Below are 20,063 nucleotides of genomic sequence, written 5' to 3' on the forward strand. Positions count from 1 at the left end.
AAAATGCGTCGCCTAGGAGACCAAGGCGACACCAGAATTCAAGGCAAGGGCAAGGCGCCTTGACAACTATGGTAAAAGCATCTAGACTTTCAAGTCTAGAGAACTTTTACCTTAAAAGTTTAGCACAGTCAATTCAACTAAAGCTGATTCTCTCCCCCCCCCCCCCTCTTTTTGTTATTTGTTACCCTGCTCCCTTGGCCTGATCAAGCATCTAGTCAGCTTGTCTAAATGGGAACATTTAAAAATGAAGGGTGTTGAGGCCATTATGTGTCAAGTCATGCCTAGCACCTGGGCCCTAGTTTGGTACATGGGGATCAACTTTAGCCATTTAAGCTTGTTTTGCACCAACTATAGCAGGTAAACATTAAACTACAAAGAAATGTGGAAAATCCAAACCGACTGTCATAAGATGGTTCACGCTTTCATCAATCATCATGCAATTTAGAATTCTCAGGAATACCCAAGAACAGTTTATAAATTGAAGAACATTGATGAGGATCCTTATGGCTCTTTTCTAGTCATGATTCCCTTTGACATTTACCCATTCCACAAACTCAAATCCTGATTGAGCCACGACTTGTACTACAGATGAGGAATGGATAACATACCAAAAAATAAATAAAGCAAAAGTTGATGCAGAGTTCTGATTCATTCAACAGGGAATTGAAGTAACAAAGAAGATACAGGACATTGCATTGTTACTCTTACCTTCAAAAATAGAAAATCAACATAAACTGAATTTCCCGCTAGAAGAGGTGTATGTGTGCCAACATGAACATGTTTCTTTACAAACTCAATAACCTATAATGGCACAAAAGAAATTGTTGAAGTGGCAAATACAGAACCAAAAACAAACAAGAATCAAAAGAAACTATCAGAGTTAATTGAAACAATGAAAGCAAAAACAAATTATGACAAGATATCATCAATGCCAACATCAGAAGAATGAGATTTGGATAACCAAAATAAACAAGAGACTAGCAGAGACAGGAAGAGGGGGGTGGTTCAGGATGGATGCTCCTTTTTCACCCCAGTGGTGTGATGATGAGACAAATCCAGAGCATCCACCAACAGGAAACCCGCAACTACATAGATTGACCACCTGTAGGATACACCTATCCAAATCCTGCATCCGATTGAGTACCCAATTTTCCAACTATGGCCATTTGAGTTCATTATTTTTCCAAAAAAAAAAATTAAGGGAAAGGAGTTGACAAAAACCTTTTCAAAAAGTCACCTAAGCTTTCACTTCTATGGTAATCAAGCCTACAAAAGATGCCCCTTCTAGAAAAAAATATCTCCTAAAGTAGAAGTAGCAGGGTTCTTAAGAACAATAAAACTAAAAACAAAGCAGTGGAAGACAACAAAAATACCATTTATTTCTGTCGGATTTGTAAGGCAATATATGGTTTGAAGCGGTGACCACAAGCCTGGCTTGATAAGTTTCATAAAGTTGTATCCAGTTATGGATTCTCGCAATGCTACCCTCTCTGGTCATTCTGCATTTGTTCGTCGTCAGAGTTCCGAGGTAATTATATTGGTTGTTTATGCTGATGACATCATTGTTTTTAGTAATGACCTATCTGGTATAGAAGGTGTTAAGGCCTATTTACAACAACATTTTCAAATGGACTCGGGGGTTCTCAAGTATCTGGGAATTGAAGTTGTTTGTAGCTAGAGATATATCACCATATCTCAGAGAAAATATGTTCTTGATTTTTTTTTTTTTTTTGAGACTGAAATGTTGGGTTGTAAGCCTGTTGATACACCTATTGGTCCCCCTAAAAAACTTGGGACTAGTGACGATAAGGAATTTGCGAACAATCATCACCAAAGATTGGTTGGTAAGCTTATATATCTTACTGTAAGCGGACCAGATATTTCATTTGTTGTTGATGTTATAAGTCAATTTATGGAGAAGCCTAACCAGTCTCATTGGGAGGTAGTATATCGTATCTAGAAGTATCTCAAGGGTTCTCCAGCGGAAGGATTTATTTATAGATCTAATGGTCATTTTGATATTGTTGGTTATTCTGATGCTGAACATAGTCCGAAATCTCGCAAGATCTCGCCGAGATTCTCGGTTTTTCGGAAAACCGAGTCGAGATGGGTATCGAGTGTAAAAAATACAATATCAAAGATTTCGGTTTATTTCTCGTTTCGGGTGACAGTTCAAATGGCTGAAGAGATTTTCAAAATCTCGCCGAGATCTCGGGTCATGGGGCTTGTTTTCGGGTCTCGGGTGGGTTTTTGACCCATTTCACTTATAACAAAGTAGCCATCTCGACAGAACTCGGCGAGTTCTGTCCAGAGGCCTCTTTAGCTCTCTCTTCTCACTTCTTCTCTCAAATCCTCTCTTCTACTCTTCCTTTTTTGCATGGATTGAATGCTTTAGAAGGTGATTTTGCTGTCAAACTGAAGATTGAAACTCACTTTTGCAAGATTGATCAAGTTTTTGAAGGATCTTTGAAAGGTAACCCATTTTCCCTAAATCTATTTTTTTTTTTTTTAAATTGATGAAACCTTGGTGGATTCATGTGATTTTGAATTATGTTACACAACTTTGGCTGATCTATCACTTGATGGAGGCCGAATTTTTTTTGGGTTATTAAATTTTTTATTATAATTTCTGGAAAAAAATGAATTTTTTTCAAAAAAGAAATAAAAAAAATAGGATAAATACTTATTGTTTGGATGTGATTTTGATATATATTAGACAAGTTTGCATGCTCTACAGCCTCATGGAGTCATTTTTTTTTTCACCCATTAAAAAAAAATATTTTTTTTTAGATTTAATAATAATAATATTAAAATAATTAAAAAATATATAAAATTAAGAAAAAATACATGTTTTTGTTGGAAAATTATGCACAACATTTGTACATAATGTCCAACTTCAAATGATGTCAAATACATCAATATATTATAATATTTTATATTTGAAGGTATAATTATTTTTAATAAAAATTGTAAATATTATTTTTAATTAATAAATAAATACTAGGGTTAGGGAATAAATAAGAGATAGGTATTTGATTGTTCTAGTAGCTTCATATTATGTTTAATAGTTATGAATACAATACTTTAAGTGTTTAATACTTTACTTTAAGTTTGTAATAGTTACTAATACATGTTTTTTTATGTAACAGTGTAAAAAATAAGATATTTCTTACACAATGGGGGATATATGCAGCATGGCTACATGGAGTCCCGATGTCTGAGGACAAAAAGAAGTTAAAGTGTAACTACTGTGAAAAGATTCTAAATTCTGGAGGAGCAACTAGGTTAAAGATCATTTGTCTGGTCTGAGTAAGGATGTTGCCAAATGCCGAAATGTGCCGAGCCAAGTGAAACTGGCAATGGCACAAAACTTGAGAGGAGTACGAACAAAGAAAACTGAGAGGGAAAGACAACAAATAGCTTTTGATGAGGCAATTCTAGAGAGGCCTGGTGTAGAGATCCGTTGAGGAGTAGGAGATGATACTGAATATAGGCCTATACCTGGTGAGTTCGAATCAGAGGCTAAATGGAGGATTTACCAGCAGACTTTGGCAGAGAGTAGGCAAAGTTTTCATTTTGAGAATATAAGAGCATATGAGCAAGCAAGAGGAGCTGGCTCAGCTGCACCAGTGCAACAAGATGAGAGGAGGAGAAGCACTGGCACAAGAAATATCCCACAGCCCCAAGCCCGACCACGAGCACGTTCCCCAGATACCATTTTTTAGCAGGATCCATCTACCTTTAAGCAACAAGATGCCTTCCAGCCAACCATCCCGCAAGTGTTTGGTGGTAACCAAGAGGAAGCATGGAAAGCCTTCAGTAAGTTCATGCTATACAATGGCATTCCAGCTAATGTAGCACAAGGAACATATTATAATGCATTCCATGACGTTGCAGGGAGGGCTGGCCCAGGATGGAAGGGGCCTACATCATATGAGTTATATAATGTATATTTGCCTAAAGAGGTAGAGGAGCTGAACGAGTACATAGAGGGTCTGAAACCAAGGTGGGACACATATGGGGCTACTCTTATGGCTGATGGTTGGACTGGACCTACTAGACAGTCCATTATAAATTTCATGGTGAGTTGTAATGGGAAGACTGTCTTCTTGAAGTCTGTTGATGCATCAAAGCATGTAAAGGATGCATCATACTTGTATAAGGCTATAAGGTACTGAGGCAAGTGGTGGAGGAACATATAGGAGCAAAGAACGATATCCAAATTGTGACGGATAACGGTTCTAATTTTAAGAAGGCTGGAGAGAAATTGATGAACAAGAAGAGTAAGAGGATCCACCTCTTTTGGACTCCATGTGCAACACATTCTATTGATTTAATGCTGAAGGACATGGGGAAAAAAGCTTTGGTGGCTGATGTGGTCAATAGGGCAAGGCAAGTGACCAACTTTGTGTATAACCATGGTTATGCTTTAGCCATGATGAGGGAAAAATGCAAGGGGGATTTAATGAGGCCTGATGTCACTCGATTTGCCACCAATTACATTGCATTGAAGAGCTTTCAGACGAAGGTGGTAGGTCTGAGGTCAATGTTTGCAAGTGAACAATGGTTTACTTGGCAAGGTTCTAGGACAGAAGAAGGGAAGGCAGCACAACAGACCATTGCAAGTGATCAATTTTGGAAGGACTTGGATAAAGTTGTTGCCATATTAGAGCCAGTGGTGGCAATACTAAGGATGGCTGACACGGAGAAGAAGCCTACCCTGCCCCACATATATGCTGCCCTGGAGAAGATGAAGGAAATAGTCCGAGCTGCAATACCCCGAAGTGCTCGGTCATACATTAACATCATTGATGAGCGATGGGAGAAGCACTTGAGTCATCCATTGCATAAAGTTGGTGAGTTCAACACTTTAACATACTTTAAACTTTATATGAGTTTTTACATTTACATATTTAAAACTCAAAATTACTAAGTCACTAACAACTTATATTTGTGGTTTCCCCTTTACTAGCATACTATTTGAATCCAAAGTACCAGTACTCGCATAATCTTGGGCTAGACACAGATTTGTTACTGGTAGTTGAAACTGTTATTGAGAAGTTGGAGGTCAATGTCAAGACACAATCTGACTGCAATGATGAGGTGAGAGTATGGGACTTTGGTACTTTGGTAGTAAGTTAAGGAATGTAATTACTAAATAGCACATACTAATGCCTCTGACACTATTTGAAATTTAAAATGAAAATAGATCAAATTCTTCAGAGAGGCCTCAATAAGTTTCAGTCGAAAAGCTATAGTGGAGGGTAGACAAAAATTAGACCCTGGTAGGTGGCAATGTGGCATGACATTACATTTATGAATTATAATTTTATCCCTTTAGAATGCACATATTCTTAATATTCTATGTCTATAATGCAGCTGACTGGTGGGTGCTTTATAGTACAAATTCACCCAATCTGAGGAAGGTAGCAATCAAAGTGCTCTCACAAACTTGTTCATCCTCTGGGTGCGAGCGCAACTGGAGTACATTCGCATTGATACACTCAAAGAGGAGGAACAGATTGGGTAGTCAACGACTAGAGCAGCTGGTGTATGTGTATTATAATATGAGACTAAGGATGAGGCACATACGTGAAAAATTTGAGAACAATGACAAAGATCCCATCGAGCTAGCCAACATATTCCAGGAGGACTCTGATGATGATGAGGATCCCCTATTCCAGTGGGTGAGGGATCGTGGTGCACCAGAGATGGATGAGCCTAGAGCTAGGCCCGACTCCACCATTACGTCCGTAACCGGCATAGTTGTCACGGCGGTTAGACGACCCAAGGCGGTGGAGAGGGCCAAAGTTTAAGGCGACACCAACTAGGCGAACAAGGCGTCCAAGGCGCCCGCCTAGGCGACCAAGGCACCCAAGTCGACCAAGACGCCTGGACGCCTTGACAACTATGGTAACCGGTACAGATGTTGACAACTATATGTCGCAAGAGGGGCGTGCACATTCAAAGTCACCGAGACCTTTTGAGGATGCAACAGGAACTGCTCCTGATGGTGATGGTGATACTGATGACCCTACTGGTTGTGGTAGCATGCAGAGTGGTGGTTATTATGATGATCGTCATGAGGGGATGCATGAGCAATACCAGCATGATGTGGGAACGCAGGAGGACGCTGTGTGTTTCACAGGTTAGTCTCAGTTTACACATGCCACACAAGATCAAGACCATGGCGGCCACAGCAAAACGTACAAGAGAAGGACGGGTCGCAAACACAACCAACCTCAGTATGATGACACGAGTATGAACACCATGCTAGCAAGTTTTGGAAGCATGACTATGGATACTAGTAGTGAGTATCAGTCGTGGCAATCATATGAACCTCATCATCACTATGATTATGGCCAGCAGAGCACCGATTCTAAATATAGTGCCTATGGTCAGTTTGGCCAGTCAACACATGAGTATGACTATTAAAGCAGTGGGTCTGGCCTTGGGTCCAGCATTGGGTCCACATTCCCAGTCCCATACATTCCTCAATATGACAGTAGCATAAGCAGTGGATCTAACACTTCATGGCAACGGTCTAACGCCACTATTGAACAACTATACCCTAAGATAGGGGTCTTGACATATGTGGATGAGAACTCTTATATGAATGTTGTGGAGAACTATATGCAATAGTAGAGCAACAATATGTTATGGGAAGACTATGTGGGACAAATAGGGAATGAATATGTGATTCAATCTCATTTTATGTGATGATAGTTGTAACTTGTAACATTGTTAAGCTTGAGCAATTTGATGTATCACTTATTCACTTTAACATTTGTAATGCTTATTAAGTTGTTTTCCTATTAATTGAATGTGTTGTTTGAGTCCTATATACATAAATTATGTCATTAATGTATATAGTATGCTATTTTAATACGTCGTCGCCTACCAACTAAGGGTCTGATGTAAAAGTCCTATTTGGACTTTGTTTTTGCAAAATCTGATAGTCATTGTGTTTAAATGGCCTAAAATAGGCTGCATACAGACCCAAAAGAGATCTAAAACCCACCGAGATGGGCTTCCGAGTCAGGAAAAAAAAAATACACAAACTCGCCGAGATCTCGGCTCAACTCGGTTTTGGGCTGGGCCAAGATGGCTCCGAGACCCGAGTTTTCGAACCTTGATGCTGAATCGCTGACTAGGAATGAGGATCCGCCACGGGATTTTCCTGGCCGTGGGAAAAAGAGGTCCCTCCCCATTTATGGGGAACCGTAGGAGAGTAAGTGAGTGTGTGGATAATCATAGGGGGATTGGGGTCATGCAATATGTGAAATGGAGTCGCCACCTAGGATTAGGGCCTAAGACCCAATTGGTGTAGCCCTTCATAGGGCTAGGTGATTCCATATGGTCTGGTCAAAGATGCTAGGTAAGTGGTCAGGTTACGAGAGTAGGAAGTTGTTAGGCACCCACCCACCCCCGGGTAAACCGGTCTTTCTACTAGATGCTTGTCTTTGAAATTTCTCCCATTACAAGATGTTCTATACCAACACATACGACTAAACCATGATGCATAAACTATAAAAAAGGGACTAAACCACATTCTGCTAAATGCTATGTACACGACACATGAACACCTAAGAGTCTACATTGTGCCAGATCAAAGATTAACAGTAGAAATATATACCTGCACGATAAATCAATACGATTACGAAAAATGCAAGATGGAAAGCGTCCCCTGGCTTAGGTGGAGACAAATGACTGACTTATCCTCTGTCGGGTAGAGTAACGGCTTGCAAAGGTTGAGTTTCGTACTCAGATTCTTGGGCAAAATAACGGCATCACGAGGTCTTGGGAGCCAGATGCTCGATCCTCAGACAGAATAACGGGATCACGGATGATTAGAAAGACAAACGCTTGATCTTCAAGGGAATTGTGAAACCCGGTCAAATTTCCCAATAAATTTGAACTTTTTGGAACTTGTGTGATTACAGGTTCTAGCTCTCAGTCGATGATAGCATCGATGCTATGGGCTGCATCGGTCGAGGACACAGAAGAAATACTCGACACACCTATGGAGGACTCCGAGGATCCTTCCCAATATGCCCTTCTGGAGTCAGAGGACCCCTGTGAGACCCCGCACCGGAGTTACTTGTGCCGGATCTGTTGCCTGGAGGCTATGTAGAGCCTCTTCCTAAATTAAAAACATCGTAAGTATGATTTAAATGAATTATATATATTGTTTGTACGACCAAATAGAAATTCAGGGGTATTTTAGTCAAAATGCCCCTATGGGACCTACATCCCCAATGGGGAATGCTATTCGAGATAGTTACCCGTATTCAGATAATCCCTGATGTCATCCGGCATTACATTATGGTTAGAATAACCTATAGAAACTCATTTATAGTCATAAATAGCTTTAAGAATCAGTTTAGGACTGATTTATGCCCAAAAGACTATTCTGCCCCTTAGTGCTTAAGTAGAAATGTATATACCAAAATCATCCTAAATAACCACTATTCACAAATCTAAAGAGGGGAAGCTGTAAAATTCGTTCCAGCTTTGGGAGCAAGAAAGAAAGAAGAAAAGAGAAAAGAAGAAGGGAGAGGAGAAGCTTATACCTGAAGGCTTGTCTTCTACATCTGAAACTGAACTTGGAACCTCCATTAGAAGGCTGATCTACACCAAAGAGAGCTGCCTTTACCTTGTTTTTCACTTCTGAGTTCAGGTAGGCCATCATCCCATTCTTATTCCATCTTCTTCTTCTTCAAATCTTCACCATATTCTGGCCTAACTGAAATTCCTGCCATTAAGCTCTAAATTGAGCTCAAATACTAGAAATCCTACCCAATTGCTTGCTGTCCTAATGCTATTAAGGTTCAGCTATGCCTGAATCTGCATGGCAGTACCTCTAATGGGCCCAAATGCTGTTTCTAATGGCAAATTATAAACCCTAAGTTAACCAATTTAGGTTTAATTTATAAAATCCCCAAATTAGGAAGTTAACCATTAAATTGAACCCCCCTTTACGCTGACCCACCTTGAATGTGGCTTGGAACCTCAAATTGAAGCCATGCATGCAAGGATCTGACCATATAAATCAAAACCCCCAAATTCGGCCAAACTCCCAGATGGAGTTGCAGGCATAAGGCCGGTCGACCGGCCCTCGAAGCTCCCTGAATCCTGCTGGTCCATTTTGTGCTCCTGCTGCCCTGACACTTTGGGAATTGACCTAACTTCTATTGGAGCCTAATACATGCTATTCTTATATATTATATAGGTCTGTTCCTGCTGTTCTTTGACTGTTTTGCTGGGTTATCTGACTAGGACTAAACTACATTACAGGTAAGGGGACCTTGACCTTAATTTAAGCGTGTTTATCATTTTAATTTCACTGTTATGCTGAATGTCATGTCATGCATCATTACAAATATACTGATGCATGTAGTTTTCTAGCTTATGATTTAATGCATTAGAATGCATGTGAGTTAGGCTGCACATTGGCATACTGCATTGCACTGCATTGATATTTTTATTATGTGGAAATTGTTGAAGGTGGAAATCAGTACTCTATAACTCAATCCATGCTTGTATCATCATAATTAGACTACACTGGGTTAGGTTGATATTCATTACCCAGTACTACGCCCCTTACCAACAGGGGGAGAGGTGTTGGACAACCCGTGGTACAGCCGAAGGGAAATGCCGGGATGCCATCTTCTATCCCATATTAGCGTGTCCGCTCCGCTGTGGCAGTGAACAGACAGGGTTGGTCTTTGGGGGTCTGTCGGGGTCCGATGTGTTGGTTCAGGAACTGGCGGGTCCTCACCGTGGTAGAATGGTTTCGCTCGGGTGACCGAAGGGTTAGTTCCGGGACCGAGGTTAGCATCTACCACCAGTAGTACTTAGACCTCATGAGACTTAGTACTTGTGCTAAGAGCATGTTAGTTAGGGCATGCATCATAGATCTATTGTGTTTGTATGCGTGTACCCCCCCCTGACTGGGCTCAGTGGAGAGCTCACCCCCGTGAACGTCCTTCTTTTACAGATGAAATTGCTACCGTTGCTGTTGCTGGTTCTGTGGGGACTGCTCCTACTGAGGATGCTTCTCCTACTGCCAAGGATTTAAGTCTCGGACCGTATCGTATCGTCTCAGCCGATACGTCTCGGTATCAGTCGTGGTCGATACGATACAGGCCGAGACGTATCTTTTTTTTTTTAAAATGCAAATGTCTCGACTGTATCGAGACGTATCAATCGAGACGTACCGATACGATACGTATCGATACAGTCGAGAGTTTTGTAAAAATATTATTTTATTATATTTAAAAAACGATACGTATCGAGACGTATCGACTCGTCTCGATATGTATCGGTCCATTTCATTATTTTCACCTAAAACTCGATTTCTAGCAGTCCTGGCGGAAAAAAGCTCTTCACAGCTTTGAGAAACCCTTCCAAAAACACATTTAAACTTGCTTTTTGGGTAAGATTTCTTGAGGGCTTTCAATTCTTTGCCAAAAACGAACTTAGAGGAGCTGAAATCACATCATTTGGTGGATCTAACAGCCCACATTCGAATTCAAAAGCAGTTCTTGAAGGGTTAGGTAAGTTTTTTGAAAAAAACTTGAATCTTTTGCTTTAATCTTTGATTATTGGTATGTTTTTTGGTATGAATCAAAGAGAATATGTTAAACAAACATAGAAATTGCATTCTTTGTATGCATTTACAAAGATTTGGTTTCAAATCCATGTTTCTTTGACCATTTTTACCCAAAACCGAAAATTCCTTCTTTAAAATGATTTTTTTTTTTTCTTCTTAACTTTAAAACAAATGGTAATGTTTATAAGATATGGAGTACATTATTTATAGATGTATGACATCCCAAGAAGATTATATATTTACCCTAAAATCTTTATTTTTATTTTATTTTTTGGGTATTTTCTGAATTTAAAAAATACTTAAAAAAATGTAAACAATCTGATTTTTCCATCTATATTCTTTCATTATAGTTTGATAAAGTGTATAATTGGCATAAATAGAATCAAAGACTTAGATTCATATATGTAGTACATTATGTCATTTTTTTTCATTATTTAAAAAATTAAATAATGTGTAACTTGTTGTAGAAATATAAAAATGTTTAAATATTGTTTAGGGCAACTTTGCCAGGTAGTAAATACATGAAATGATGCAATGCATGACATGCATCATAATGTCTGTCTATACTTGTATAAATAATAAATTATTGATGTGTGGATTTGAATATTGTTTAATATATATCTTATATAGTTATCTACTTTTGTTTGGTATTTAAGACGATGCCACGACAACAAGACATTGGGTGGTCTTATTGTACCAAAATAAACAATAATAGATTGCATACACAGTGCAACTTCTGTGACACCCAACATCTTGGAGGTGGGGTAACTCGGCAAAAAGAGCACATGGCAGGAGGATTTGGATATGTTTCCAAGTGTACAAAGTGCCCTGTAGAGTTAAGCAGGGCAATGCAAAAACACCTTAGAGATTCCAAAAAAAAATCCAAGCAAGCACATGATGATGTTGATGCATTGGTGGAAAATTTGATGGAAGATTTTGAAGATTATGAAGGATCGGATATGGAAGCAGAGGAGGACCCAGAGTTGGCATTGGCGATGAAACAATCAAGACATGAAGTAAAAGAGCAACAATGGAGAGCTGAGCAATTGATTAGAAGTCAATCAGCTCGACCCAGCCAGGGCCCTGTAGATATTGGTGTTGGCTCCTCTTGTCGTCCATCTCTAAGTAAGGGTAAGCAGCCTGTTGGCCTTAGTAGAGCAACCAGTGTGAAGGGGATGTTTGACCAGTTTACAAAGAGTGGTAAGGGTAAGAGAAAGAACAGCCCAGATATCAGAGACATGGATCCTAATGTCTATAGACCAAGGGATGCTAGCCAACAGAGGATTGAAGAAAGCTTTCAACCCAAAACACTTAGTAAAAGGATAGGCAGAGCAATCTCCAGATGGTTCCACAGTTCTACGATTCCACCACATAAGGCCAAAGATCCCCACTTCAAGGCCATGGTAAAGGAGATTCAGCGGTGTGGGAAAAATGTTAAGCCACCCACACCTCATGAGATTGCTGGGCCTTACTTGAATGATATTGTCCAAGAGGTGCATGAGTATGTGGAGAGGTTTAAGGAGAAGTGGCCACTATATGGAGTGACCATCATGTGTGATGGATGGAGTGGACCAACAAGATTATCCATCATCAATTTTCTTATTTACTGTGATGGAAGGACGATCTTCCACAAGTCGGTCAATGCATCTAGTGAAATCAAAGATGCCAATTACTTGTACAAGTTAATGGATGATGTTGTGAGGACATAAGAGAAGAAAATGTTGTCCAAGTAGTAACTGACAATGCAGCAAATTTCAAGAAGGCTGGTCAGTTGCTTATGTTAAAGAGGCAACATCTATTTTGGACACCATGTGCAGCTCATTGCATATATTTGATGTTCAAGGACATAGGAGAATTGCCCAAGGTCCAAAAGTTGGTTGGTAATGCAAGGAAAATCACCAACTTTATTTACAACCATAGTTGGGTTTTGGCATTGATGAGGAGTTACACACAAGGGGATTTAGTGAGGCCTGCAACAACAAGATTTGCAATAAATTACATTACAATTGATAGCCTCATTTCCCGAAAGCATGGGCTGCTACAGATGTTCACCTCTACTGAGTGGTTGACTAGCAATTATGCAAGGTCTGAAATTGGGAGATTTGTTCAAGATCTTGTCACCTCCCCAAAGTTTTGGGCTGCGATGGGCCGACTTTATAATGTTATGATGCCACTCTTTTGTCTGCTTCGAGAGGTTGATGGGGATAAAGAGCAGACCATGGGTAAGATGGTAGAGGCCATGGGATGTGTGAAGAGAACAATACATGAGAATAACCCAACATCAAAAAAGAAGTATTTGAAGATTATATCCGATCGATGGGAAAATATGTTGGTTCAAGATGTTCATTGGGCAGGTAATCTTATAAGTATATGACTTTGGTTTCATTTTAAACACTTAGTAGTTAGTAAGTTACTATTTATTTATTTATTATTAGAATTTCTAGGTTTCTAACCATCCATTACAAACCATATGCAGCATATTATTTGAATCCGGATATCCAATACTCCAATAATATAGGGTGTAGACCGGATCTATTGCGTGCCCTAAGGAATGTTGTGAACAGAATGGAGCCAGATGTAGCGAAGGCCACATTTGCCATGGATGAGGTTAGAGCTAAATTAGTTGTATAAATGATTGAAACCAAGAATAGAGTGATTGGTCGAAATGGAACTAATATTTTATTTTTTTTAATACCTCTCTAGGCTAAGTATTTTTCGGGAGGCCACTCGTGTTTGCGATAGAATGGCTATCCATGCTAGGAGCACACAAGGTAAGTTAGGTTTACCTAATTTATTATATCATTTAAAATTTGTTTTAAGGTTTTCTCTTTTAATATTTCATTTATTATTGTGCGTGATTGGTGGCTCAATTATGGGGGTACTAGTGTTCCACACTTAACCCGAATTGCAATTCGAGTATTATCCCTAACAGCATCCTCTAGTGGCTGCGAACGTAACTGGAGTACATTCGGGTTGATACACACCAAACCCCGGAATCGTCTCAGTTATTCAAAGTTGGAGAAGCTAGTGTATGTCCATTACAACATGAAGCTGAAGCTTAAATATTTAGAGCTGGAAAGAGAAGGAGATGATGTAGATGTCAACCCAATCGACATCAACCACCTACTTGACGATGAAGATCCAATTAGAGCATGGATAGAGGATACCGATAAGGTATTGGTGATGGATCAATTAAGTGAGGATCGCCAGACAACCAAACCTGATCCAGTGATAGAGAGCATCATTCAACAGATGGATGAGGCTGCAACACAGCCACCATCACAAGATCCTTGTCCTAATGTTGAAGAAAATGAAAGTAGCTCTGAAGAAGGTTTAGTCAGGAGGACAAGGTCAGGTCATCCGTATGGAGGAACTCAACAACATGTTGATGATGAGGATGAAGACGACGATGGTGATGATGATGGTGATGGTGATGGTGATGGTGGTGGTGGTGGTGGTGGTGGTTCTGTTGCTGCTACTACTGCTGCTGCTGCTGCTGCTGATGATGATGATGATGATGATGACGATGATGATGATGGTAGTGGTGGTGGTGGTGGTGGCCATGGTGCTGGAGGTAGTGGTGGTGCTGGAGGTGGTGGTGGTGGTAGCCATGAGGCTTCACAACATCGTGCTGGGGTTCAGTTCACATGTGAGGCAGGATACACACATACTACCCAAGATATGGATCATGGTCCTGAGCCTGCTGGCCATAAGACTTACTCGTGGAAGCCACATAAGGGCAAGTTTGCCAAGCGCTCCCACAATCCATATGATAGTGATGTGCTTATGAGTGGCATGGAGTCACTTAGCATTAGTTCTGATTATGTTGGTGCTTCATCAGGCCATGGGCATTATGCATCAGGTTCTTCAGGCTATGGACATGGGGCTTCTGCAGGGTATGGAAGTTATGGATACGGAGAGAATCAAGCACAAGCACAACCTAGTGCTGTCGTGACATTAGCCACTCCAGAGCAGTACACACGATTCTACTATGAGTGGGATAGTCACTACCATCGCATTTTGACTGGGCTCGTGATTGTGCTTATGTTCGAACAAAGACACAACATCATCCTAGTCGCTCCTATTGTTGAAGACCCTTACAGACATGACTTTGATCCACCCCGACATTCTTCATGGCAATAGAGTGACTCTACATGTAAGGAATTTCATCTTTTAATCTTTTATAACAATTTCAAAGTGCCGCACTTGTCTGGTTATTGATTATTCACAATTCTTAGTATATATGCATGATATATGACACAAATTGCTTGTTTATATTGTTTTTTGTCCAAAAGTGTATTTTCATGTGTATTTTGATCATTTTCATGCGTTTCTGCACCGATCGATACGTATCTCTGATACGATACGATACGTCTCTTAAAATCGCCTGACCGATATGATACCCGATACCGATACTTAAATCCTTGCCTACTGCTGGAGTTGATACTCCTTTCTTTGTTGAGCACGCCGCTTCGTGCTCCTGCGAAGACTGCGCGTTCTCCTGAACGTCCAGACTGATCATGCTACTTCCTTTCCTTTTGTTTTAACACTTTTGTAAATGTGATAGTATATAACTTTTTGGGTTCTTGAATTACTGTCTTTTTGGGAAACACAATGTAACTGATGTACATACAAGTTCATATGAATATAATGCTATTACTAGTTTTTCCTTATTTATTGTTTTATTGCTCTATTATTGCTTTCGCTGCATTTTAATTCTGATAATTATGGATGAAATTGCGAATAGAACACTGCACTTGCGATCCTGGTGGGATTGATTGGGTATCTAAGACATCCAGTCACACTTGGCCCTTTTTAACCGAGCCAGGGTGTGACAAGAATGATGTGAAAATGGGTCGGGAAAGTTGAGTTCGGACGATCTGGACTTCGGACAGGGTAACAGGGCTCAAGATTTCGAAGCTAGAGGTGGGGTGAACCCTGAAACAAGCGAAACAGGGCTCTAGGGAGCAAAACAGGCGAAATGGGGCTCTGGGGCGCGAATCCTAGGAAAATCCGCTTCTCCTCAAAATGAAGCCTGCACTACGGAGGCTTCGCGGGCCCGCAGCGCCTCCATAGTCCAAATATGGACCACGTCGCTGCGGCTCTCTGCAATGCCGCGGAAGAGAAGCTCTCTTTTCCGCGGTGTCACGGAGGCTTGGCTGTGCTTGCACAGTTGGGGCCTCTGGGCTGGGGTGATTTTGGCTCTTCGGAAGGGATTTTGGGGTCTTCGGGAAGTTTCCCGGTTTACGGGGTGCCTTCGAAGGACATCGTCGATCATCTGTGTCCAGTTGTCGTCATTGCCGGGGGGGGTGACAAAATTCAGTGTCTACACTACGCTAGTGTTGATTCTCACTGCTTGTTATTTGATTAATCGCATGCTCTCTTTTGTACTAGCCAACCGTTCTCCTTTGCTTGTTTTGTTTCCGCAAACTCCTTTATTTGCTTTACTACCTTGACTTTTTGGTTGTGTGAGTTTTTTCATATCTTACAATCTCATGTTGATAAGTTGTCTCCCAGGGCTGTGAAATGTGTTTTTCTTGGTTACTCTAGGACACAAAAAGGGTATAAGTGTTATGAGCCACTTACTCATCGGCAGTTTGTCAATGTCGATGTTACATTCTTTGAAGATACTTTTTCCCCTCCTGCGCCTAGCTCATCTCTGAATACTGCTATAGGTCATGCTCCTCCACTTCCGGCAATTGTGCCTTTTCCTGATGCTCGGCTTGTCCCTTATCTACACTACTGCAAGTGTATCAACAGCGTAAGAAGCTAGTGACGCCTTCTTCTGTTCCTTCTGCTCTACAGCCTACTATGCATTCGGCACCTCTTGATGAAGCTCCTACTACTTTGATTTACCTGTCACTCTTCGCAAAGGTACCCGTTCTTGCACTCAGAAATCCCTAACTGCTTACCCCATTGATAACCATGTTTCTATCTCTCATCTTCCATCTCCATTGCATAATTTTGCCTTTTCCCTATCTACGAACTCCATTCCTACAAATCTTCACGAGGCTCTAACTGATCCTGGGTGGAAAGCGGCTATGGAAAAAGAAATGGATGCCGTAACATCTCGAGAGACATAGACCTTAGTGGATTTGCCTCTAGGTAAAGATCTTGTGCTGTGTTGCTGGGTGTACACAATTAAGTATAATCTAGATGGCTCGGTTGAACGGCTTAAGGGCCGGTTGGTTGTGAAGGGTTATACACAAACTTATGGTGTGGACTACTTTGAAACCTTCTCTGTTTCTCATCTTAATTCGATACATGTTCTTATCTCTTTAGCTGTGAATTTAGACTGGCTTATATATCAATTGGATATCAAGAATGCTTTTTATATGGTAATCACCATGAGGTGGTATATATAGAGCAACCTCGAATAGCGCTTCTTTTCGCTCAGGGGGAGAAATCTCACAGAGTCTACAAGCTACACAAGGCCATTTATGGGTTGAAACAATTACCTAGAGCCGAGTTCGACAAGTTTAGTTAAATTGTTACTCGGTGTGGGTTTACACAATGTTATTATGATCACACCGTCTTTGTTTAGTGTTGGGACTCTAAAGTGGTAGTGTTGGTTGTATATGTTGATGACATTATCATATCTGAGGATGATGCATCCGGTATTACAGTGGTAAAATCGTATATCCTTCAACATTTTCAGACAAAAGACTTTGGAGACCTCAAGTATTATTTTGGTATTGAAGTACTACGGACTAAGAAAGGTATTAGTCTATAATAAAGAAAATGTGTTAGATCTCTTATTCGAGATGGGTATGCTTGCCTCTAAACCAGTTGATACTCCTATGGATCCACATCAAAAGTTCTGGTCAAGTGATGGTGAATTTGATGATACGCACCGGTATAGGAGATTGGTAGGGAAACTTATTTATCTAACTATTACTAGACCTGACATATCCTTTGTTGTTGGTGTTATTAGACAGTTTATGCAATCTCCGAAGAAAGTTCACTGGAAGGCAGCCTCTCGGCTATTAAGGTATCTGAAAGGGGCTCAAGGAAGGAGTTCATTTATCCTCCTCATCAGAATATCGATGTGGTAGGATTCTCTAATGCTGACTGAGCTGGTGCATTGGTTAATCTATCATGGTTCAGCAACTGTTCTCTCTCTCATTTGTAAGGGTGCTTTCTTCTTGAAGCACTTTCTAACTGTTCTCTCTCTCATGGATGGACTCCAAAGTTGTGACACATAGGAGATATTGAATTTTGAGACATCTTAAGGGCGCTTCACGTAAATAGATTATTTATAGACCCCATCGACATGTAGATATTTGGGTATTCTAATGTTGACTGAGCTAGAGCTGAAGGTGATAAAAGGTCCACAACTGTTACTGTAATTTTGTTGGTTGTAACCTGGTCACTTGAGAAATAAGGAGCGGACTACCATGGCTAGGTACAGTGCAGAGGCCAAGAACAGACCTATGGCTCATACTGCTTGTGTTTTGATATGCTTGAAGTCTCTTGTTCAAAGGCATCTCAACAGGGTTACTAATTCTTTGTTTCGAGGGGTCTTTCTCCAAGGATGTTCCAAGCTGGGCATGAGTGAAAGTTATGCACCTGCTTGAGGGAGAGTGTTGAGATGTATCGCAACAATTTTTTGTAATTAACTGTTCTGTACGAGTGTCTTTGATATTGTTTTCATAGTCAATGGTGTAATTATAATTACTGCTAGTTGATTTATTATAAATAAGTGAGAGAGGTCAACCGAGATAGATTTTCTGTTTTTTCCCATCGGGCTTCTCTTTTCTCTCTTTTCATCTTCTTCTTCACTTTCTGTTACTGTTACTATAGCTTTTGATTTAGTAACAGAGATCAGTATTAATGCTTCTGTACTTTAGAAAGAAGGAAAGCAACCATCCCAAACAAATATTGAAGAGGTAATCCATATTGTCATTGACAACAAAATCTCATAAGCTTTCAAATTACTTCTAGTATACAGTCTATTCAAAAGACTTAACCTTTCGAGTCCATGGCTTCATATATAACATAGCATGAATAGACAAAAAGCAAGTGTGGCACATAACAAGGTCCAACAAACCTGCTTTTCAGCTTCCTGTTCACTGACTGTACTTTGAAGCACTTTCTTTGTCAAACCTAAAAGGAACTCAAACATTAAAACAGCAGTTCTTAAATATAGATATGAAAATGCGGTTATGTGCATTTCTTAGCAAGAGGAAGCAATAAATGAGACAAACTAATATTGCATCAACCCTGAAATGCAAACTTGATGCACCGCTTACCACTAGATGCATGATGATTTCGACACCAATCTCCCATATTATCAAGGCTTTCCTTTGATTGATGAATAACCAAATTGGGACCCTAGACACAGAATACTACTACTTCAGTTTTTAAAGGTTGACAGGAAAACCAGATTATCTAATACTAAGGTGTTATATTGCTGGAACATGCAATCCGTACAACATTTATCATTATTTAAAGGATTAAACAAAGATCTGAATTCATCAAAAAACAATAAAACACTGGAGAAACCTGTCAAGCATGGATATAATCATTTGAAACCAAGTCTTTACCCTCCTCCAGTATCTATGCAGATATATGGCTGGCAGTACTATTAAGTAAAACAAAATACAACCTCTTCATTATAAACTAAAAATATCAACCACCTTAATTGGGAAACATAACCAAAAGAATGCAGTCCTGTGCAGGATTCAGCATTTTGAAATTAGCATTTGCATAGGCCAAAGGAAAAGGCACTCTCAAAACATCCCAAGGCTTACTAGAAAACATGAAGGAACCAGAGGCATGCACGTCAAAGCTTAAAAGCATGAAAGAATTATACAAATCTGAGAAAAGAAGAACATATACAATCAAACCAGCAAGAAAGAAAATACAGAGAAAGAGGAAGGAGACAGAAAAAAAACAAAATTGACCTCAACATGGCCTGAGCCCCCCCACTCCCAATCCAAAAAAAAAAACAAGCAACTCCTCTGCACCACAGCCTAAACCCAAACCACAACCTAGCTGCACCAGCAGAAACCCAACATTAACCGTTGCACCAACCACTAGCAACTACAACCTCCCAGCAACAATAACAACAAAACCACAAACCTAAGAGGGATTAAGATATGAATATAAATAAAGAAGACAAAAATAGAAAACAAGATAGCTACATTTAGTACTTCTGGGAGGCAGAGTTGTCACAGCATCTAGGTGACCCAGGCATTGAAGGAGGCCTGGACGCAAGGCAACACCAACAAAGCGACTAACACATCCAAGGTGACCAAGGCACCCGGACGCCTAAGCGATGCCTTGACAACTATGATGGGAGGAGCATGGTTTAAAGTTTCGGTATCGGGTATCGTATCGGAAGCATGACTTTAAGAGACGCATCATATCGTATCAAAGATATGTATCATACACCACAGATACGCATGGAAATGGTCAAGATACACATGGAAATACCCTTTTGGAC

At 40.2% G+C, this 20,063-nt stretch overlaps 1 protein-coding gene across 1 annotated transcript in view; it reads right to left on the minus strand.

Annotated features, from left to right (window-relative positions):
* The window catches only part of LOC122657102 (oligoribonuclease-like), an 82,691-nt gene that overhangs the window by 31,846 nt on the left and 30,782 nt on the right, over window positions 1–20,063 (minus strand). The window contains exons 4-6 of the mRNA XM_043851880.1: window positions 18,868–18,949; window positions 18,666–18,721; window positions 709–801 (exon numbers count right to left, since the gene is read on the minus strand). Of these exons, the coding sequence (XP_043707815.1) occupies window positions 709–801; window positions 18,666–18,721; window positions 18,868–18,949 (231 nt within the window). The remainder of the gene's footprint in view (window positions 1–708; window positions 802–18,665; window positions 18,722–18,867; window positions 18,950–20,063) is intronic.

The sequence above is a fragment of the Telopea speciosissima genome, chromosome 1 (assembly GCF_018873765.1).
Source record: "Telopea speciosissima isolate NSW1024214 ecotype Mountain lineage chromosome 1, Tspe_v1, whole genome shotgun sequence".
In the NCBI taxonomy this organism is placed as follows: domain Eukaryota; kingdom Viridiplantae; phylum Streptophyta; class Magnoliopsida; order Proteales; family Proteaceae; genus Telopea; species Telopea speciosissima.